The sequence below is a fragment of the Cricetulus griseus genome, chromosome 7 (assembly GCF_003668045.3).
Source record: "Cricetulus griseus strain 17A/GY chromosome 7, alternate assembly CriGri-PICRH-1.0, whole genome shotgun sequence".
Lineage (NCBI taxonomy): Eukaryota > Metazoa > Chordata > Mammalia > Rodentia > Cricetidae > Cricetulus > Cricetulus griseus.
In genome coordinates, this window is record NC_048600.1 from 83,933,303 (window position 1) to 83,955,795 (window position 22,493).

General features: G+C 46.8%; 1 protein-coding gene across 1 annotated transcript; it reads left to right on the top strand.

Moving 5' to 3' along the window:
* The first annotated feature begins 6,622 nt into the window (after positions 1-6,622).
* On the top strand, positions 6,623-17,173 carry Asgr2 (asialoglycoprotein receptor 2). The gene is made up of 9 exons (XM_027426951.2): positions 6,623-6,892; positions 7,139-7,349; positions 10,547-10,663; positions 10,921-11,016; positions 11,593-11,664; positions 11,804-11,890; positions 11,974-12,119; positions 16,280-16,386; positions 16,632-17,173. The coding sequence occupies exons 2-9, from the start codon at positions 7,226-7,228 to the stop codon at positions 16,786-16,788; spliced, it is 906 nt and encodes a 301-aa protein (XP_027282752.1). The 5' UTR covers positions 6,623-6,892; positions 7,139-7,225; the 3' UTR covers positions 16,789-17,173.
* Positions 17,174-22,493: the final 5,320 nt, after the last annotated feature.

The window sequence follows — 22,493 nt, forward strand, 5'->3', positions numbered from 1 at the left end:
TTGCCCTGGACCAAGGTGAGTTTTTGATGTCTGGGGTAGTAGATGTGTACAGAAAGAAAGAATTATTCACTGTTTCTTGTTTGACGGAATTTACTAAATTTGTATTTGAAATTTAAAAAGTTGTTTGTATGCATGCATGGGCATACATGCATGTGTGTGTTTAGATGTGTGTGACCGAGTTCGCACATGCAGGGGCCAGTGGAGGACGCCAAGTGTCTTCCTTTCTCACTCTCCACCTTAAGCGTTTCAACACGAGGTCTCTCAGTGAGCCTGAAGCTCACCATTTGGCTAGGCTGGAGGACTGGTGAGCACCCAGAATTTCCCTATCTCTATTCCTCAACACTGGGGTTACAGGCACTCAAGGCCAGGTCTTGCTTTTAATGTAGGTGCTGAGGGTTTGAACTCAGGTCTCCCCGTTTTCATAGCAAGTATTTTCCAATGGATCCAGCTCTCTAGCTCCTTTTAAGAAATGTTTTCTGAGCTAAGGTGTCACACAGCTCAGTCCAGCCTGGGGGCCACTGTGTAGTGGAAGCTGACTGAGAACACTTGATGCCCCTGCCTTCACCTGAGCCCTGGGATTACTGGTGTGTACCACTAACATACAGGTTAAAATATATTGAAAAACTAGTTTTTCTTATAAGTGGGACATCTGTATCACCCCCCTCTAAGGCTCAGGGGACATCATAGAAGGAGAAGAAGAGAAAAAAACTGTGAGAGCTGGAGGAAGCAAGAGATTGATGTGGAATGTGACTTCCAGGTGTGACTTGACCATTGACTCTTAAATTCACAGTGGTTGTTGATTATCTTTACAGTATCTTCGAAAGATTTCCTGTTGTGGGAGACAGAGGGCTCATGAAGCTTCCTGAGGTCCACGTGGCCATGATGGAGGAGGGAGAGACATTTTCTTCAGTCTTCTCAGAGGAGGCAGGATTTGGAGAGAGCGGGGAGGGGCTGAGGCGGGGCTTCCACCTAAACAATAGCCTCCATCTATTCCAGTCTAATACTGCTGATAAACATTATCTAATGGATCCTACTGAGATTGCTTCTAAAATAGCACACAGGGTCTCACTACACAGCTGGCCTGGAACTTATTGTGCAGACCAGGCTGGTCTTGAACTCACAGAGATCTGTTAGTTTCTGCCCCTGGATGTTGGGTTTGAGGTGTGTGTCACTACATCTAGCAAATTAGTCCATTTTATAGCTTAATCCGACATTCAGAAACTCCCAGCACTTATGGGGTTGAGGCAGGAGGATTGTGAGTTGGAGGCCAGTCAAGCCTACACAGTAAATTTAAGGCCATCCTGGACTAACCACATAGTAAGATCTTGCCACAAGCAAATCAATAAACAAACAGCTGATAGTTTCAGGGCCAATTAAAAAATTTGGCATACTAATTTTTCTTATTCATTATAATTCCAACTATAGATTCCAAATGTAACAGAAGAATTTAACTAACCAACAACTCACTGACTGACAAATTTTGGGGGAGGTCTTACTTTGTGACCCTGACTGACTTGGAACTCACTGTGGAGACCAGGCTGGCCTTAAACACATGGGCAATCCTCATCCTCCTGCCTCTACTGTCCTAATGCTTGCCCTCAGACCTGGCTTTAGTTTTGTATTTGAGGATGCTTTAACCAATTTATTACAAAGATCACATGAATAATCTAGCATAAAACATTATGTCTCGAGAAGTCTGGCAAGCTTTTTGAATAACTGTGGGGTAGAAATTCTAAGGATGAGATGTGAGGGCTGGAGAGAGGGCTCGGCGTTGAGAGCTCGTACTGTTCTAGCAGAGGGCCCGAGTTCAATTCCCATCACTGGTGCTGGGCAGCTCATAACTGCCCCATAGCTCCAGCTCCAGGGGACCAGATGCCCTCTCTGTCTTCCAAGGGCGCCTGTACTGTTGCGCACAAATCCTCATGCAGATACACACATACACACACGTACACATACAGAACTAAATATTTTTGGGGGGTTCAGAACTAAAATCTTAAAAGACGAAACAACTTTGTCAGTATTTTACCAGAGTGGGGTGTAAATAATAGTGCATATTACAACTGGCGACTAAGTTTAATGAAATGTAGTTCACATTCCTTTCTTTTATTTTTCCATCACCCCCCTTTGTTGTGATAAAATATGCTTAACATTAATGCTGGCTGTGGTGGTGCAAGCCTTTAATCCATCCATCTATCTATCTATCTATCTATCTATCTATCTATCTATCTACCATCTATCCATATCTCTCTTTGTACGTAAAACATTGAATTTTCCACTATCATTTTTTCAACACAGGGTCTTGCTATGTATGTAAGCCCTGGCTGTCCTGGTTGGTACTCACATCAATCCTCTTGCCTCAGCCTTTTGATGTTGGGTTTAGTGTTATGTGATGCTTGGCTCTAAGTCATTTTTAAGTGTGCAGCGTGGTTTCTAAGATATTGATACCAGCCCCCAGCCATCTACCTACAGTGTGTTTTTATCTAGCAAAAGTGAAGCTCTATACTCACTATGTAACTTTCTGTTCTTGCTCTCTAAGCCCCAGATAAGTGCCATTCTTCCTGTCTCTATCAGTTTGATTTCTCTAAGCCCCTCATATAAATTGGGTCAGAAAGTGTTTGCTTTCCTTGGTGACCAATTTATTTCATTAGTCACATGACTTATTCTACATCCACATTGTAGCCTGTGTCAGAATTCCCTTCCTTTTATGGCCAAATTATCTTGTATTTTATGGGTATTCCACGTGTATCCACTCATCAGTTGGACATTTGTAGGCAACCTGCATCCCTTTCACCTTTGGCTGCTTCAAAGAGTGGTGCTATAAACTTGGGGCATAAATCTCAGCCCTGGGATTTGGGGAATATAAGCATTTCTGTTTTATATGTCACAGATTTAGGTCTCTGCTATTTATCAGTCAGCACTTTATTGCATTTCAAAATGAACAATTCCTGATTGAACTAAAGGCAGTTCCTCAGAAATTATTTTTCTTTATCAATTGTTGCTTTCTTGTAGTTTCCTATTCTTGCTTTATATATGTAAGATTAATCATTTCTCACATAGATGACAGATTATAAAACCCTTTTTTTTCTGTTTACTGCTAATGTTTTTCTTTTCCTTTCTAGATTGTACACATTTGTGGGGTTCAGTGTGACATTTCAATGCCGATAGCATCAGGCTAATTAGCGTTTCCATCATTTTGAGCATATAGCATCTTTGTGAACACTAGAATTCCAGTCTTCTGGCTATTTGAAATATACAGTAAATACTGTTACCTGTAGTTAATATGCTCTAGAGTACTAGACCCATTTGTCCTCTCCGTGTTTCTATCCATTATCCCGTCTCTCTCCCCATTAAGCCCATCTTAAGAGATTGTTCCTTCTGTCTCTTATTTTTACCGCTGAACCTCATATGTTAAGTTTTCTTTAGTCTTCTTGGCTATGGTTTAGTCTATTTAGACTTCCATAATAAAATATGAAACCTAAGTGTGTTTTTTTTCCCTGTAGTTCTGGAGGCCAGAAGTCTAAGATCATTGGCAGGCATGGGTCTGTTGGCTATAGACAGCCACTTTCAGTGTCTGCATCAAGAATTTTCTCTGTGTGTTTTCGGTAGATCAAATTGAGTGTCTTGCAATGCTAAGCAAACTCTTTAGCATGGAGCCACAATCTCTGTCCTCCTTTTCCATAAGGGCACAGGTCTTGGATTTTTTTTTTTTTTCATTTTTCAAGACAAAGTTTCTCTGTTTAGCCCTGGCTGTCTTGAAACTCGCTCTGTAGACCAGGCCGGCCTCAAACTCAGAGATCCACCTGCCTCTGCCTTCTGAGTTCTGGGATCAAAGGCGTGTGCCACCACTACCTGGCCCAACTGCCCTTTCTAATGACTTCATTTACCTAAACGACCTCCTACAAGGCCTCATCTTCATCCAGTGCAGTCTCCAGGGGACTAGGACGTTGACATTTGGGTGGAGTGGTGGTGGTGGTGGTGGTGGTGAGACTCAGTTTATTACATCCATCACAATGGAAGAAAAGTCTATTCATATGCAGTGTGGGGACTGGGGGAGATTTTGTCAGAGAAAGTCTTTAAAACGTAGATCCAGCTGAGAGGAGAAAAGCAAAAGTTTACATTTTCTTTTTGCCATTAGAAATAACAAATTGGGGGTGGTGGTGGGGGACCACTAATTTGTAGGTTCCCCAGCGGAGCAGGTGTGGCCAGCTCTCTGTAGCTTTGCTGTAGATGATACCTCTGACGGAAGCTGGCTAGTGGGTTCAAACTCGTTTAGTAAAAGCTGCCTGCTGTGGCCCTCCTTGCTTTGTATCTCAAATTTCCAGGTTAGCAGTTCCTTGGAAAAAGAACTAAAAAGACATGAGCTGTAAAACAGTCTGCAGTGACTTCTCTAACAGACTCCAGGTCGTCTGATGATCCCCAACTAACACAAAACACTGTCTGACCCTGTTCATTCACTGAGAGAGGAAGTGTGGCTTTCATTTAATTTGCAGAAAACAGCAAGGTTTTTTTTTTAATTAAAAAATTGATACATTTGTAGGTATTTTGTGGGGCATGTGGAGGAGGCCACATGGCCCTGGAACTGGAGCTACAGTAGTTGTGAGTCACCATGTGGGCGCTGGGGGATCAAACCTGGGTCCTCTGAAGGAGCAGCCAGTATGTTGAAACACTGAGCCATCTCTCCATCTTTAGTAAAGTATTGTAAGATGAAAGCTAATGACTTTCATAAAGATATTCTGGCAAAAGAGAAGGAAAAACTTCCCTCCCCCTAACCCATAACAAAGATGGCTATAGAATCTAGATCCATGACTCACAATGTATTCTTCCTGGCTACTTACCCCATCCTACCCATAAAAGCCATATCATGGACCTGGGCTCTCTAAGATGGGTCTTATAGGCAGTGGCTCTTCCCATCATCCAGGGTGCCAGCCTTTGAATAAAAACAACTTCCTCTCCTCCAGCTCTTGTGTCCTGAGTACTGGCCTTTGAACAGTAGTCAGAACTGGATCCAGTACTACAACTGTTTGAGATAAAGCAGCCAATTTATTTTGGCTCATGGTTTTGGAGGTTTCACTCCATGATAAACTTCTCTATTGATTTGGACCCATGGTGAGGCAGCTCATTATGATAGAGAGCGTGGGAGGAGCAAGGTTACTTGGCTCCTGACTGCAAATGGGGAGGCCAAAAAACAGAGACATCAGTCTCCTCATGAAGGCACGCCGGCAAACACTGGAAGACCTCCCAGCAGGCTCCTCTCTCACAATTTCCTCATATTCTAATAATGTTTTAGTCTGGGGACCGAGCCTTTAACACACAAGTTTTTTTTTTGGGGGTGGCATTTCAGATCCAAATTGTAGTTATCAGACACCTGGACCAAGTCACTTAATTAATTGGCTTTCTTTCAGTGACAAACGTATTGACCTCATAGGGTGTTGTTGGGAGAAAACAGGTATATAAGTGAGAAAACATCTGTAGAAAATTTGTGTGTGTGTGTGTGTGTGTGTGTGTGTGTGTGTGTGGTGCGTGCTTGTCTGTGCCAGTTCATGTGGAGGCCGGAGGTGGATTTTTAGAATCTTCCTTTATTACTCTCTTCCCTATTCTTCCAGACAGTGTCTTAGAACCTGTAGTTTGTTGTTTTTGCTACACTGGTCCTGTGGATCTGCCTGTCACTTTCCTTTCCCTCCTGTGTTGACATCGCAGGTGTGTGTTGCCATGCCTGGCTTCTTATACGGGTGCTGGGGATTCGAACTCAAGTCCTCATGCTTACCAAGCAAGTTCTTTACCCACTGAGTCATCCCCTAGCCTTTAGAGTTAACGTGTAACACTAGCGGGGCATGAGACTCAGTGTGGTGTCAGGGTCATGACTTCCATATTTTGAGGACCTTCCCTACTCAAGAGTGAAGACCCACAGCTGAGCGGTGAGCAGAGAGGGAGATTCTTTGGAGCACTGGGTCCTATGTGGGGGTATCTTCATTAAACCCCTCACCATTGGAAGGGAGCGGTGGACTCTGGGTCTCACTCCTAACCAAGAAGCTATTTGTAATTGATGCCCACTTCAGTAGCGTGTCCTGGGGAATATCAACCACATTCCTCCAGGCCCAGGAGTATCTGACCAACACAAAATGAACTTCACGGTGGGTTTTGTTTGTTTGTTTGTTTTGTTTCTGTCTTATTGGTCCTTTGCTTGTTTGCTTTGACTTTCTTCCTTCATTTCTTTCTTTTGAGAGAAGGGGAACATAAAGCTGGGTGGGTAGGAGAGGAGGAGGATCTGGGAGGAGTTTGGGGGGGGGAGGAATGAGAGTGAACAGGGCAGAGCTGGGGAGCCTAGTGCTGACTGCATAGGAAGCTGTGACTGGCTAGTTGCCAGGCCACAGGCTCAGATTGGGCAAGAACAGGGAACTGATCTGTAGGTCATTCTGATGCTGGCATCAACAGTTCTGGAAAATGAAGAGGCAGGAAGTGAAACAGGGGAGGGATGGAAAGAAACAGCAAGTTGTATCCCGGCCCCTCCACACCTGGCTCCCCTCCCTACATTGTGCAATAAGGGGTGGGGCTGTGTGTGTGTGTGCACATGTGCGCGTGCGCGCAAGGAGACCTTCCTTCTCCTTTCTCTGCTTGTCAGAACAGAAACATGTCCTTCACCCCCAGTGTTCATTGCCCATGTTTCCAACTGTGTTTCTATTTCTATTTACTGTCCAAAGTCCCAGGGGGCAGGAGATGACAGGTTAGATGGACTTAGACACTCAGACACAGGGACCCAGCTCTCGTCTAGACCAACCCCCTCTTCCCTTCTCCTCTAGCACCACCTGTCCAGTTGCCCCAGGTTTAACCCCTCTTTCTCCTTGTGCGTGGGCTGCCTTCGGAAGCCAGAGTTGGTCCTCTATACCTATAGCAGGTAACAGATGGGGGGAGGCAGGTGGGGCTGGGGTATCTAGGGCTAAAAAAGAACAGGTTCAGGGACATTGAGGGAGGAACACGCTGTATAGTTTGGTCCACGAGAGTATGGTAGGAAGGCTCCTGGCTGCACCAAGGGCCAGAACATCTCCTGGGAAGAAATGGGACCCCGCAGTATTTCAAGCCTTTCCCCAGACTAACCTCCAACCTCTGAACCACTCACCCTGACCTACGGATCCCTCCACAGGAGTTCGCATCTCAGCACAAACCCAAGTTCCAGCTAAAAAAAATCTCAACTCAGTCCCTGACCTAGCTCTGGCCCTGGGGGCCCACCATGGAGAAGGATTTTCAAGACATTCAGCATCTGGACTCTGAGGAAAACGACTATCAGCCCAGTGGCGATGAGGAACAAGGCACTCATGGGCAGAGTCCTAGGACAGAAAATCCATTTTGGAAAGGCAAGTGTCTTGTTTCTGGGGCCTCACCCGGACCCCCGTCTCAGCTCCCAGCTCCTCTGTCTTTCTCACATTGACTCAGTGAGCAGGGCTTACATTTGTCATAGTCAGAGCCACTATTGCTGTGACGAACACTGTGACCAAAGCAACTTGGGGAGGAAAGGGCTTATTTGGCTTATGCTTCCATATCGCTGTTCATCATTGAAGGAAGTCAGGACAGGAACTCAAACAGGACAGGAACCTGGAGGCAGGAGCTGATGTAGAGGCCACGGAGGAGTGCTGCTTCCTGGCTTGCTCCTCATGGCTTGCTCAACTGCTTTCTTCTGGAACCCAGGACCACCAGCCCAGAGATGGCTCCACCCACCATAGGCTGAATCCTCCCACGTCAATCACTAATTAAAATGCCCTACAGGCTTTGCCCACAGCCCAGTCAGACGAAGTCGCTTTCTCAGTTGAGTCTTCCTCCTCTCAGATGACTCTATCTGTGTCAAGCTGACATAAAACTAGCCAGCTCAGTGTCCCTCTACATGAGAGCGGCTGATACCGCTGATCACAGGGTCCCAAGGAAAGGGTGTGTGCCTAGAAGAACACCTGGAGGCAGAGATGAGTCCTCCTCCAGACATGTGTGTGTGCATGTATGTGCCTAGGAGCGTTGCGGAATCCAGAACTGTGGGTGTGGGGATGAGTTGGGGTGGGTGCAGAAATGGGCACAGGGAGATGCTGGGAGATCCCACTAGTTTCCTGCCTGATTCCGCCTCTTACACATTTTGAACACATCCCCTCCCCCGCCCCCCATGGTTGGGAAAAGGTTTTAGGGCAGGAGAGCCAACTACCAGGTATGTTTCAGACCCTAGGCTGGCTACCCAGTGTGTTTCAGATACTGTATTTTTCTCTTTCTCCTTCTCCTTCTCCTTCTCCTTCTCCATCTCCTCCTCCTCCTCCTCCTCCTCCTTTTTTTTTTTTAAGATTTATTTATTTAATACATATCCAGTGTTCTGCCTGCCTGCTGGAAGAGGGCACCAGCTCTCATTACAGATGGCTGTGAACTACCATGTGGGTGCTGGGAATTGAACTCAGGACCTCTGGAAGAACAGCTAGTGCTCTTAACACCTTGAGCCATCTCTACACCTCCAGACACTGTATTTTTCATCTCAGAGGAAACTTGGGACTTTGTTGTGGTTGTGAGACTCCCAAGGTCATTTCCTACTGCTATACTGAGTCAGATATTTGCAGCCATACTTAGGACTGCCATTTAATGCCTCTTGGAGAGAGGCCTCTGAGCTCTCCCCAACCCCAAACCCCTAAGCACAGCCACCCTGCCTCTCACCTCCTCTGACACCCTCCTGAAATCTGAATTCCTCTCTGTGGTGATTGGTATGTGCCCCCAACATGATCCCCAGCAGTGTTGGGAGGGAGAACCTAGTGGAAGGGGGTAGGTCTTGAGGACTCTGCCCTCCTGAGTGGATTATTGACATCATTACGAGAGAGAAGCCTTATTAAAAGCTTTCCCCTTCGCTGTCCCTTCACCCTCCCTATGCCCCTGCATCACACTTTGGTTTGATGCATGAGAAAACCCTACCAGACACAGCCCTCAGTCCCCGGCTTTCCAGACTCAAAAACATAAACCTGGTCATTATAAGTTTCTTAGACTTGTGCATTCTGTTAAGCAGCACAAGACAGGCTAGAATATACTCCATCTAGAAGCACTTTCTGACCAGTCTCCCCAAATGGAAATCCACAGCTAAAGCCCTGACTGCTTCTGCTAGTACTGTTCATGCAGGAAACCCTTGTCCTGATTCCCACCGACCTGTGACTTATCGAGTCTCAACCCAGTCAACCAGAATAAACCAGCTGAGCCACGGACTAGGTCTAACATCATGGACAGGCCATTCGATCTCTTAGTGTTCCCTTTTTTTTTTTTTTTTTTTAAATCTTATAATGACAGTGACAAGAGTAGCCTTCTGACTTAGTGGTTCTGGAAATCATGAGTTAAAACATATAAAGCACCGTGTAGGGAAGTTTGAAATGCTCTACCCAAGATGGAATAGAAGCTCCTAGATTTAACATTCTGTCAGAGAAAAAAAAAACAATTAAAACACACACATACACACACATATATACACACACATGTACATTTGTACATATGTGTACATGTATGTATGAAACAACAGTTTTCCAGACACTGGACATCAGGCCATGAGGGCATTGACCCCTGAAAGACAGGGGAATGAACTAGATGAGTCTTCCCACTGCCCAGCTCACCTGTTGATGCAGAGGGGTCTGAGTGCAGGTGGATGGTACATAAACAAGCAGGGGGAGGGGCTGAGAGCAGCCACCTGCTCTGATCCTCAAGAGGCAAGCCCGCTCATGCAGGTGAAGACATAGGAGAGTGAGAATGCAAACAGGAGAGGGTGGCAAAGTGTATGGATGCATGCATGTCTGCGAGTCTGCACGGATGAGAAGACCTGTTTGTTCGAGGGATAAGAAAAAGGTGTGCGCGTGGGCAGATGGCTCAAGGGGCAGCAGAGGTTCCCGTGAGATGATGGAAGGGTGAAGGAAAAGTGCTGGAGGTAATGCTGGGGTTTCTGGGCATAGGAACAAGGGTGGTGGGAACTGGGGGAGATGGGTAAAGTGGATGGCCTTGGACAGTGGCTTCTGGGGGGCATGCTTCATGGTGGGGTGAGCTAGACTGGAGAATCCCGGTGGAATTGTGAAGGGAGGTGTCGCTCCAGGATTGGGCTTGTGTGACTGGCGTGGGTCCATGATGTAGCCCGTCAACACTCCAGTGTGACCAGACAGGGGCTATGAAGGACAGAGGTGATCTCTAGGTCTTTTTGATTCATGGGCAGGAATAAAAACCATTTGTAGAGCTCCCTTCTTAGGGTGTCTAGGAAAGGCCAGTTCTGCACCCCTGTCTTCACTGTGTCTCCCTGTCTCCAGGTGTAAGGTCTCACCTGTGTACACAGCTGGCACACCTGTGTCACGCGCATGTGAGCGCTTTCGAATGTTCATGTGGGTGTGTGTTTGTAACTGTGTGTGTGGGGATCAAAATCCACCCAATTCCCTCAGCACCCACCTGATTTCCTCCCTTACCCAGGCTGTGCCTCCTCAGACTTCGGTGGCCCTGTCCCCTTCTGTGTCTTGTTCTCTGTCTCTAGTCCTCTGGAATCGTTTTCTGACACATACACTCTCTCTCACAGGGCAACCTCCTTCCCAGCCCTTTACACAGAGCCTTGGCTTCAGGCTCTACCTCAATCTGCTGGCCCTGGCCTTCAATGTCCTGCTGCTGGTGGTCATCTGTGTGATTTCATCTCAAAGTGAGGCCATGGCCTGGCAGGGAAGAGGCCGGGATAGAGAAGTGCTCTGGGTGGTGGGACACAGATGGGGGGAAGACAAGGAGAGGTGGAGGCAGCTTGGGGCAGGTTCTGGGTGCGGATGGAAATCAATGGTGGGGAAGTGATGGGATCAATGATGGTGGTGGTGATGGGTGACATGAGGCCAGTCACATGGACAACGATGTGACACACTGGGACACAGCCCCACACCCAACTGGTCTCAAATGTTCCCTGACCAGGCATGCAGCTGCAAAAGGAGTTTTTGACCCTGAAAGAAAGTTTCAGCAACTTCTCCTCCAGCACCCTGATGGAGTTCGGGGCTCTGGATTCCCACAGTGAGTTTGGCGGGGTGGCTGGGACTTTATCCATGTATGTTTATCCATGTCTGGATATGGTGCTGGGTCTGCAGTAGGAGTGTGTTCATGGGTTGTGCGCATATAAACCAAGGCAGACAATCCAGCCGTGGGAACTGGCAAGGCTTCCAGAGACAGGAGCCCTGACCTAAGGGGCTTAGAAGGTAAATCTGGGCAGGAGGTGACATGGTGGTGGTTAGTGCCAGGAAGAGACAAGAAGAAGCCAGGATGTCCAGGGATGAAGAGGACCACTGGATATTTTAGGACCACATACACTTTTAGTGTGGCAGGAGGTGGTGACTGATGGACCAAGGCGAGGGCTCAGAGAGGTGGAGGGGCCAGGTCACACAGCAAGCTGTGTGGGTTGAGCGGAGCCTGGCCTGAAAGCATGGGGGACAAGTGAAAGAATTCAAGCAGCCCAGAGGCCTCACTTGGGTGAGGCTGGGAGTCTAGGTGTAGACGAGCAGCATGTGTGACAAGGTACCCAGGAGTCTACAGCTGGAGAAGCTCTCGGGAGGCAGACTGATGAGGCAACCATTTGTCATCCCCCTTTCTCAGGAGGTAGCAGAGATGACACATTGACATCCTTGAGAGCCAAACTGGAGAAAAAGCAGCAGGACCTGAAAGCAGGTCAGAGGTCACTCCCCACCCTCACTTCTGGGTCATGATGATGTGTAGTGTGGTATGAATACCTGCAGTTCTGTGCCTGGTCTTGGCATGTGTAGAGCCTCGTGTCTGCTGCATCTCTGTCCATGTATTTGTCCCTTAGATCACTCCACTTTGCTCCTGCACCTGAAGCACTTCCCACTGGACCTGCAAATCCTAACCTGTCAGCTGGAATTCCACCACAGCAATGGTAGGGACAGCGACGGCTCTGATTCCAGTGTGTCTGTCTCTTCCAGGTGGATCTCATTTCCCTCTGCCCTTCTGTTCCCTCAGGCACAGAATGCTGTCCTGTTAACTGGCTGAAGCATGGGGGTAGCTGCTACTGGTTTTCTCGGGTTGGGCTGACCTGGGCTGAGGCTGCCGAGTACTGCCAGCTGGAGAATGCCCACCTGCTGGTTATCAACTCATGGGACGAGCAGGTGAGCAACCCTGAAGGCAGGCTTGATCAAGCAGCCTGATCAAGCTTCCGTTATCTACCTATTATTATTTACAATGATGGCTATTATTATCAAGTGTGTATGCCATGGCGTGCGTGTGGAGGTCAGAAGATAACTTAGTGGAGTTGGTTCTCTCCTTCCTCCTTTATGTTCTGGAGATTGAACTCAAGTCATCAGGCTTGCATTTATCTATTGAGCCATCTCACTGGCCCTTGGATTTCTTATTTATTTACTCAATTTGTTTGCTCTCTTCCTCTTTCACTATCCTTTTAGAATTTCATGCTTTTATATAACGTGTTCTGATCTAATCTACCTCCTCCTAGGCCTTCCCTCCAAATTATACGGGAACCACTGTATCACATGTCCCTCCCAACTTTACACCTTCCTCCTCCTCCTCCTCCTCCTCCTTCTCCTCCTCCTCCTCCTTCCCCTTCTCCTCCTCCTCCTCCTCTCCTCCTCCTCCTCCTCCTCCTCCTCCTACCAGGGGCTAACAGCCAGAGGTCATGGAGGACGGTGTGGAACTGTGTTTCTGGACATGACAGGGCCATTGCACACATGAACATTCAGTGTGCAGAAGTTGCAAGCACAAGACCTGCACTAGATCAAGCCAATCCAAAGCCCAGGGTGATGGGAGTCCCCCCCCCCCCACCACTGAGGGACTGAGAGAGGCAGAGGCAGGTTTTATTTTTTTTCTTCCTGGTTATATTTCCTATTTTTAACCTAAGGAAGAATACAGAAGAAGAGTGTGGTAGGGCTCTGGGCAGCTCATGGTAGAACAGTAATTGATCCTAAGAGTTGGGAGCCAGGAGAGGCAGGAGTCCAGGGGGCAGGAGACCAAGTGATGCAGAGACAGTCACAAGACAGAATGACAGACAAGACTTTAAGGCCAGGGCTTGGGAGTTAATTCAATGGAGGGGTTGAGAGTCCTTTCTTGCTTTGTTGGCTGTTGGGTGTGGCAAAAGGAACACAATGTTAAGACTTAAATTGCATTCCTTCAGTGGGTCATTGGGTCCCCATTGACCATAGGCATTCTGTGTCTTCCTTCCCCACTGCTGTCCCCCCTGAAAACCAAAGTTCACAAAGGGGAACCAATCTGGTAGAGTGGATGGCCAGTTTTGCACAAGGAGGGTAATGATAGAATTTGATGCAGGTCTTACTACAATTTGGAGGTGTTCATGAGCTCATTTCTTTAGTCCCCACTGCCCTGTTGGGTGGGCACTCTTATCCACATTTGGAGTTCAGGACCCCAGGGAAGGGAGGTTAGGTGATGAACTACAGAGCCAGCAAACCATCACGGAGTCAGGATTGAGACCCACTTGGCCTCTTTGCTCAGTATTTTCAACTGCTGCTTCTTTGCTCAGTGTTTTCAACAACTGCCTTAATACTAAAGGGTCTGTGGGGGCTTTGTTTTGTTTGGAATTGGAAGTGTTACAGTGCTAAAGCAATTAAACCATTTGGTATAGAAGTCAGAATGTATTTATTGAGTATTGGCTATCTGTCAGCTATGTAAGTGATTTTCACTGTAATTTCTAACATATTTTGCTTTACTGACTAGGTTGAAGTTTGCTGGCATTTAGTTACTTTTGACATAAGAAAACATCAATTTTATATGATTCAGCCTAAGATTTGGCTCATGAGTTCATGACTGCAGCTTCATGGTGGATTGTACTGTCGTCATTCTGACCATTCCACTTAATACTCAGGCCTTGAACTCATCTTTGGCTGACATACAAAGTGTGGTCCTTGAATTTTTTTAGTTTCTGTCCATCCTTTTAGTTACAACCATTTTTGGGTCTCTGTGTTTTAAATTGTGGTTTTCAGCTTTGGGTAACAAATGTTAACCCTGTGCTTCTTACTTTTTTTAAAAAATATTTATTTTTAAATTAGAAACAAGCTTCTTTTACACATCAATCTCGGCTCCCTCTCCCTCCCCTCCTCCTCTGCCCCCCACTGACCCCTTATCCCATCTCCTTTCTGCTCTCCAGGGAGGGTGAGGCCTTCCATGGGGATCTTCAAAGTCTGTCATATCATTTGGAGCAGGGCCTAGACCCTCCTCAGTGTGTCTAGGCTGGTAGAGTATCCCTCTATGTGGAGTGGGCTCCCAAAGTCCATTCCTGTACTAGGGATAAATACTGATCCACTAACAGAGGCACCATAGATTAACCAGACCTCCAAACTGACATCCTTGTTCAGGGGGTCTGGAGTAGTCCTATGCTGGTTTCCCAGCTATCAGTCTGGGATCCATAAGCAACCCCTTGTTCAGGTCAGCTGTTTCTGTGGGTTTCTCCAGCCTGGTCTTGACCCCTTTTCTCATCACTCCTCCCTCTCTGCAACTAGATTCCAGAGTTCAGCTCAGTGTTTAGCTGTGGGTGTCTGCTTCTGCTTCCATCCGCTACTGGATGAAGGCTCTAGGATGGCATAGAAGGTAGTGATCAATCTCATTATGGGAGAAGGGCTTTTAAGGTAGCCTCTCCACTGTTGGTTAGATTGTTAGTTGGGGTCAACCTAGTAGATCTCTGGACATTTCCCTAGTGCCAGATTTCTCTTTAAACCTAAAGTGGATCTCTCTATCATGGTATTTATTTCTTGCTCTCCTCTATTCTTCCCCTGACTCCATCTTCCCGCTCTCTCCAGTCCTCCTCTCCCCTTCTCTTCTCCCCATCTCTTTCTTCTAACTCCCTCTCCCCTCCCACCATGCTCCCTATTAGCTCAGATCTTGTCCCTTTGTGCTTCTTACTTTTAAACTAAGTACGTTGTCCTCAAAAATGACCTGACCAATGGTTTTTGGGACAAATGGCTTATATGCTCAACTGTTGGTGCACAGTCTACAGCTGCTTGTAATGTAAATGCTCAGCTTCCTCTTTGCAGGTGGGGCAGGAATTCCACCTTGATTTCCCTCCCATCACTGTTGTGAACGGGAGCAGTTTCTTCTATGCTCACATAGGAAAGGGCAGAGGAAGGATCTGGACTATTTTCCTTGGTCATCTAGCACTATTGACTGCTCTCAGCGTTGAACTTGGGACTTCATTTGTCTTAATTATTCAGTTTCTTTGGGATAGGAAGTGTGACTACAACATCAGGTGGCAACAACCACCTGTCTCCAGATCCCTTGGTACTTCTGAATCTGTGGAGCAGCCTCCTCAGCCCTGGGGAGGGACATATTTGCTGAACTCTAGACTTGATGGGCATGGTTGTCACTGAGTCTGCTCTTGCATGAGTGGGCAACCGTTGTCTCTGGGGGAGTGTGTGTGTGGAATTAGACAGTATTTCTCCAAATGCAGTGGGGACTCTTCACACACTATCAAAGGGGATTATTAGAGTGCGTTCTAGTCAAACTGACTCTCTGCTTATTTTATAAAACTAGGTGACCATACATTCCTTGTAATCATCCAAAACGATTGGATTTAAATTCCCAGAATAGCTGCATTTGTAAGTGCAAGCCCCTTGAAAAGGCTTTAGTCCTAGGGATCTAGCTGTAAGCATAGGGACGTTTGCATTGAAGCCTGTGGCAGTTCCCTGATTGGGCCAGCTGCCTTTTACCCAGGCATCTTCTATTTTCAGTGGAGACTGTCAAATGTCAGGTCAAAATGTAGTTCTGGGCAGTGAGCCCAAGCTTGGAAGTGCTGGAGCCCACAAAGTCACAGCAGGAGAACTAGGGGCCAACAGAGAGAAGAATGAAACCAAGGTGCATCGTGGGTTTTGGGATTTGTGGGACAGCAAGGGCAGGATCACCGAGATTCTGGTGCAGAAGATGAGAAGAGCAGCATTGCCATAGCAGCAGTGCTAGGGATGCAGTGGGAAATGGGCCCTGGCTGGGAACAGGATGGTCATCACAAGCTAGATGCTGGGTTGTTTTTCTGAGCTCTAATAACTGCCTTTCAAGGCGAGAGTTACTATGGCACCCACCTTGGGGAGCTACTAAGGCTCAAATGAGATGACCCTTGCAAAGCACTTGCTACAAAGTCAGGCACAGGAAATACTCATTTAACACTAGCTAGGCTCACAGAGGGAAAAGGGAGGGTATAGTTGTTGGGAGCTGAGGCTTCAGCATTTGAGCAGGTCAGGCTGGGGTATGGTGGGGTCACTTGGATGCTCTCGTGGATCAGGGATGAAGCAATCTGCTCTCACAATTGTTTTTCTAGAAATTCGTTGTGGAACACACGGGCTCATTTCACACTTGGATAGGTCTCACTGACAGAGATGGCTCCTGGAAATGGGTGGATGGAACCGAATACACAAGCAACTTCAAGTCAGTGCCTCCCTGAGTGCCTCTCCTTGTTTTCTCCAGGGATGACCACCTGGCCTTTCGCCTAAATGCACTCCTATAGGTCCCTCAGGGGCCAATTTCCCCCAACCTTTTCCTTCCCACCCTCACCCCGTTTCCAAGCCTGTACATATTTAATCCTTGAATTCTTCCAAGGCTGTGCATTGTGGGGGTGGGGGCAGGGTTGTAGGGAGATTGGACCCTGAGTTTTCTTTGGCTTACCTTCTTAGGAACTGGGGCTTCTCTCAGCCAGATAACTGGCAGGGCCATGAACAGGGCGGAAGTGAAGACTGTGCTGAAATCTTGTCAGATGGGCACTGGAATGACAACTTCTGCCAGCAGGTGAACCGCTGGGCCTGTGAAAAGAGGCGCAATATCACCCACTAGGAGCCTGCTCTACGGTGCCTTCCTTATCGTGCCATCCCCCCACCTCCCAACCCCCTGCATCACCGCAACTTCTTCACTGGGGATGTTGAAGCAAAGAAGAGAAAAGAGTCTGCAGCTTGAGGAGGAGTTATGGGAAAATGGCAAGGGGGTGGCTTTATTATCTCACTCTCTGGGAAGGCTGACAATCTGGCTCTCTCCACAACACTGCAATTGTTATAAATTTCAGCCTTCAGAATGTAGAAGGAAAAAAAATTGATACTTGAAAGTCATGTGGCCTGGGTATTTGGAACTGGGACAAAAGAGAGGGAGCTGGGAGGGTTTGGAGGAAGCCAGGTGTGTTCCTGATGACCATTCCGTGACACACTGATGATCAGAGAGGGAGGGAAGAGGCAGGAAGCAGGAACCTTGGCGGCTAGTGTCTAGATGGTTAGAGCTGCTGTGGGATCCTCTGGATTCAAGGGCTCCCCAAACCTACTTGGCAGGGAATGCTCTTACTCTAACCCAAGCCCCTGGAGAAGGAGGGCACATACATGTGTGAGCACCCCTCCCCCAAGATTTCCTTCCTCCCTCCACTTTGCCCCAGAGTTAACCACTTCCAGGGTGTCCTGTTGGGGTGTTTCCTGTATACCCACATATGCAATGCTGCAGAGAATCAGATACCTGCTCCCCAACACTTCGAAATGATCTATGATTGTTCTAACAGACGCCACTGCCTGAAAGGGTTTTACTTCCTTGACTGTGGTATCTGTAGAGAAATCTGAAATATGAATGTTCCTGGCTTCATTTAATTTTTCACCACAATAGGTAAAGAATTGCCATCTTTTGTTTGTCTTTATCTATAATGTTGGAAGCTTCTGATGAGTCAAGAGTTGCCAGTGCTTGGTTACAGATTTTCAATGACCCTCCCCTCAAACAAACACAGGTTGCATTAAACTTGAACAAGGTACTGGGAACCAGGAAACTTGGATTTAGACAGCTATCTCTGGTCACAGGCATGGAAAGCCCCATTCCTGTGACCTTGCCATTTGCAGCTCATGTGGCCTCTAGTCCAGTTCTCTGCAGAGTCCTCGTTGCTAACTAAGCCATCTGTGTTTCTACCAGCACTCTAAGCTCTGACCCGAGGACTGTGCAGTTATGTTCTGCAGCCTAAGCTTTTCCTAGCCTGTTTTCTCCAAATGCTTTCAAATTCCTTCTGCAAACCAGCTCCAAAAGCTAAAGCAGCACATTGCAGACAGCTGCAGCAGCAACCTCTCTTCTTTGGTGCTGATTTTCTTTATCAATTGGCTCTTTATCTATAAACTAATGGACTATATCAAGGCATATGGGACATAACTAGTGCTAGCCCTGGGGAAAATGCATAACCTTAAGATTTTTAGTAAGTGAAAACTGAAGACTGAAAAACACAATTACCCAACTTAAAAATTAGAAAATCAATTACAAAATCAAAATGTAGCAGGAGAGAGTTCATAGGGATAGAATTTAACCCATACTTACGACTGTAAACCCAATGACCGTAGAAGTCTCAGACCCTAGTAGGGAATTGCTCTTCAGCTGAATTGACATGTCACAAAGTCACCCATGAAATATCTGTGTTAGTGCTCACAAGCAAAGGCTACTCTCTCCACCTTAGACAGAGAAGCCATACAAGATACTGAGAAATAAAGGACAGTTGAGTGCTTGGTCCTAAACAAGACATTTACAAGACCCCTTAAGGCTCAGGGAGCATTGACGAAGAAGGCAGAAAGATGGTAAGAGCCACAGATATGGAGGCTGGCTGTGAAGGGACTTCTTCCAAGCACGACACAGCTATAGCAATCATGAATTCACAGAAGCTGCATTGCCTGGTCCTGGGCCCACACAAGTCATGACCTCCTAACAGGCAGCTCTGGTGTGTGTGTGTGTGGGGTCATGGTGAAGGAACCGGTTTCCCTTTCGGCAGCCATAACAGCCGAACACGTGTTTGCCATAAACCTGCCTTGGTCACTTAGAGGTCAGATGCCTGTCTCATGACAAGGAACCTTAGTCACTTAGAGGTCAGATGCCTGTCTCGTGACAAGGAGCCAATCAGAAGTTAGCTGGTGGTGCTATGCTTTACGACCCTGGGTGCGCTTTACAGACAAGCGCACAGCAATGACGTAGAGAGCATAGCAACCACTCTGGGAGGGCCTATGAGCCATAACAACTAGTTGACCAATCAACACAGGGCAAGCCCTCCAAGCCTGGAAGCACACCAATCGTGAGCCTGTGCGTAAGCCTGTGCGTACCCCTAGACACTCCCCTTACGCTGCCCTATAAGATCTTTTGGGAGCCCGTAGGAGCCGTCTTTTCTAGCCATCCGCCATGGCGGGTGGGTGAAAGACCCGAGCTAACATGGGGGTTAGCTCGTTAAATTACAATAAAGCCTCGTGCAGTTTGCAGCAAGCTCTCGAATACGCCTGGTGATTGGGGTGACCACGAACGTGGCCTGGGACCCCGAATACTTGAGTTTTCGGGGGTCTAACAATGGGACATTAATTCACTGATGTCAATGAGAAGATTGTAGAAGATGAGGAGGCTAGCATGTGGCTGTACACCAAAGGCTGAGGCCACAGCTAGCCCCAGTCAAACAGTGTGGGACACTAAGAAAAACAAAAGCTAGTAAATATTGGAAACAGATCTGTAAGGAAGAAGGAAGTCTGTCAAAGATGGGAGGGAAATAAGTGCATGCGTGTGCTCATGCTCGGGCATGTACATAGCCAGAAAGCATTATATACATGGATGAGATTGACAAGGGACAAATTTATTAGTAAAAATTTAGAAAAAGTGTGACAGAATAGTAGAATATTCTCAAAAAAAGTAGAATGAATAAAATTACAACTCACTTTAAGAAACAGATGTTTTAAGATGGGTATGGTGAAGCAAGCCTTTAATCCCACCTGGCAGGTGGATCTGTGAATTTGAGGCCAGCCTGGTCTACAGAGTGAGTTCCAGGACAGTCAGGGCTACACAGAGAGACACAAACAGACAGACAGACAAACCAAAACAGGAAGTAGACCATTAAAATTTAGAAATCCACACACACACTTGTAGGAAGGTAGACAGAGATCTCATGTGATCTTTATAACATTTCTCAACATGCCATGACTATGACATTGACATTGACACAGTCACAACACAGAACATGTGTGTTGGCACCAGGGTCCTTCCTGCTGGCTTTTCATCTCACACCTGCATCTTCCCTGACTCCACATCCCCACCTTGTTCCTAGCCTCTGATGATGGTTACAACTCTGTTAATTTCGCAACTTCCAGCAGGCTACATATTATATGAGATTCTATAGAAACCCTTAGGTCTGACTTAGTTTGCCTCCACATAATTCCTTGATCTGTCTAAATTATTGAACAAATCACTAGTCATTTTTATTGCTGAATAGCATTCATTATACAAGCGTATTTAACCATTCTCTCATTGAAGGACACTGAGTTGGCTTTTTTTTTTTTTTTTTCCATTTTGGCTACTGCAAATAAATCTGTTATGAGTGTTTTTTTGTTTTTTTTTTTTTTTAATTTTGGAGCTGGAGTGATGGCTGAGTGGTTAAGAGTACTGGCTGTTCTCACAGAGGACCTGGATTTGATTCCCAGCACCCACATCCTCACAACCCTCTGTACCTCCAGTTCTGGAGGATCTGACGCCCTCACCTGGCCTCCATAGGCACCGCATGCCCTCTGCGCACAGACACACACAGGCAGAGCACTCGAACACATAGAAACAATGTTTTAAGAGTTTACAAAGTTACATTTACTTGGTGTGTGCACCCCTGGGCACCTGAGTGCCATGGTACATGTGTGGAGGTCAGACGGAAACTTGCTGCAGTCGCCTCTCTCTTTCCACCATGTGGGCTCTGGGGACTGAACCCAAGCCATCAGGCTTGGCGGCAAGTGCCTTTTCCTGCTGGATTGTCTCATTGGCTCTGTCATGAATATTCTTGTACAAGGGTCTGTGCGAACATAAATTTTCATTTCTTTGTGATGAATACCCCACTATTGTGGGGAGCAGATGAGGCCTTGAGTAAATGTGTATTGTTGTCATAAGTCTGGCCTTGCTAAGGATCCCCAATGCTTCAGACCCACAGGAGTGGCAAAGCCTTGCATTGGTCCGTGTGGGTGGTTGACAGTGTGTGCAGAAAGTATGGACTCCATCTTCCTTCTCCTGTATGTTTACAGCCTGAGATTACTCCCTGCAGACAACACCTACTGAGAAGAGCTAAACCTGCTTGCTGCCTTGTTCAGCTGTATACAATAGACCCTGTCTCGAAAAACAAAAAACAAAAACAAAACAAAAACAAAAAAACTAAACAATAGACCTGCTGCCTCGACTCAGATGTATAAAGTAAACGCTGGCTTTCCAGGTTGCTGATGTGTCTCCATCAGCACACACAGCCCACCCAATCCCAGCTTTTCTGTGTGTGGGTCTGTGTGTTTATCCTTTCTTCAAGCCCTGATCGCCCAGGTCAGGTCAAGTACAAAGCCATGCATGCCGTCACAAGCTATGATGCAGTTGCTCGGTCACATAGTTATAACACGTATATGTACAGGGAAACTGCCAGGCTGTTTTTCAGAGTTAGCAAACCCTTTATAGTCTCTCCAGCCAGACATACGCTATCCAGTGTGCGTCTGCCTCTCAGCTGCATTTGGTTTGTTATATTATTTATTTATTTTTGTGATTTTAACTGTTCTGATCCCCAGATTCTGGAGGTGGCAGGCACATAGCCATGCCTGTAACATAGGGGCTGGGGATTCGAACTTAGTTTCTTGAGCTCTCATAGAAAGTACTCTTAACCACCGAGCCATTTCCAGCCCCAGGATTCCCATCTATTCTAAACACTAATCCCTTGTTAGGTTTGTAGCCTGCAAATATTTTCTTCAATTTCATGACTTGTCATTCTTGTAACAGAACCCATTTCCCTAAAAGAATTCAGCACAATTAGTAAAATCTCGACAAGCCTATTTAAGGAACTGAGAAAAGTGACATCATCACACAAAAGAGGAGGCTAAACGTTTTTTCCTGTTTTCATAGACATTTGGCTAGCTCTCCTCAGCCAAGTGCCAGGTGTTCCAAAGCCAGGGAAGCCGGAAGCATGGGGATCCTAGGAAGAAGCAAAAACAAGCACCTACCAATGGAGATGATTTCTAGAGAATTCTTACACGTAGTGGGAGAGTCACCCTTCTTACTGCTTGTGGGAAAGGGGAATGCCTCTTCATACCTTCCCTAGCTAGATGGGGGAGTCCTGAGACATATGTGCAGAGAAGGCTGTCTTCACGGAGTAAGACAAGCCTCTCCCCAGAAGGCTTCATGGGAGCTAAGTTGCAGAAATTAAGACACCCAGACATTTTTTTTGTTTGTTTGTTTTGATTTGAGGCAGAGCCTCACTGTGTAGCCCAGGATGGCTTTGAACTTGCAATATTCATGTCTCAGCCTCTCCTGTGCTGAGGTTATAGCCCTGTCCTTTTTTTTTTTTTTTTTTTTTTTGGTTTTTCGAGACAGGGTTTCTCTGTGGCTTTGGAGGCTGTCCTGGAACTAGCTCTTGTAGACCAGGGTGGTCTTGAACTCACAGAGATCCACCTGCCTCTGCCTCCCGAGTGCTGGGATTAAAGGCGTGCGCCACCAATGCCCGGCCTCAGCCCTGTCTTTTAAGATGGATTTTAGGCTGTGCCTATGCCTTTGAG

Bases quoted from the DNA above. Each gene is read 5' to 3' on its own strand.
- Asgr2 (XM_027426951.2), top strand. From the start codon at position 7,226: ATGGAGAAGGATTTTCAAGACATTCAGCATCTGGACTCTGAGGAAAAC. The intron at 7,350-10,546 runs GCAAGTGTCTTG...TCTCTCTCACAG, and splicing joins AGAAAATCCATTTTGGAAAG to GGCAACCTCCTTCCCAGCCC. The intron at 16,387-16,631 runs GTCAGTGCCTCC...TTACCTTCTTAG, and splicing joins GAATACACAAGCAACTTCAA to GAACTGGGGCTTCTCTCAGC.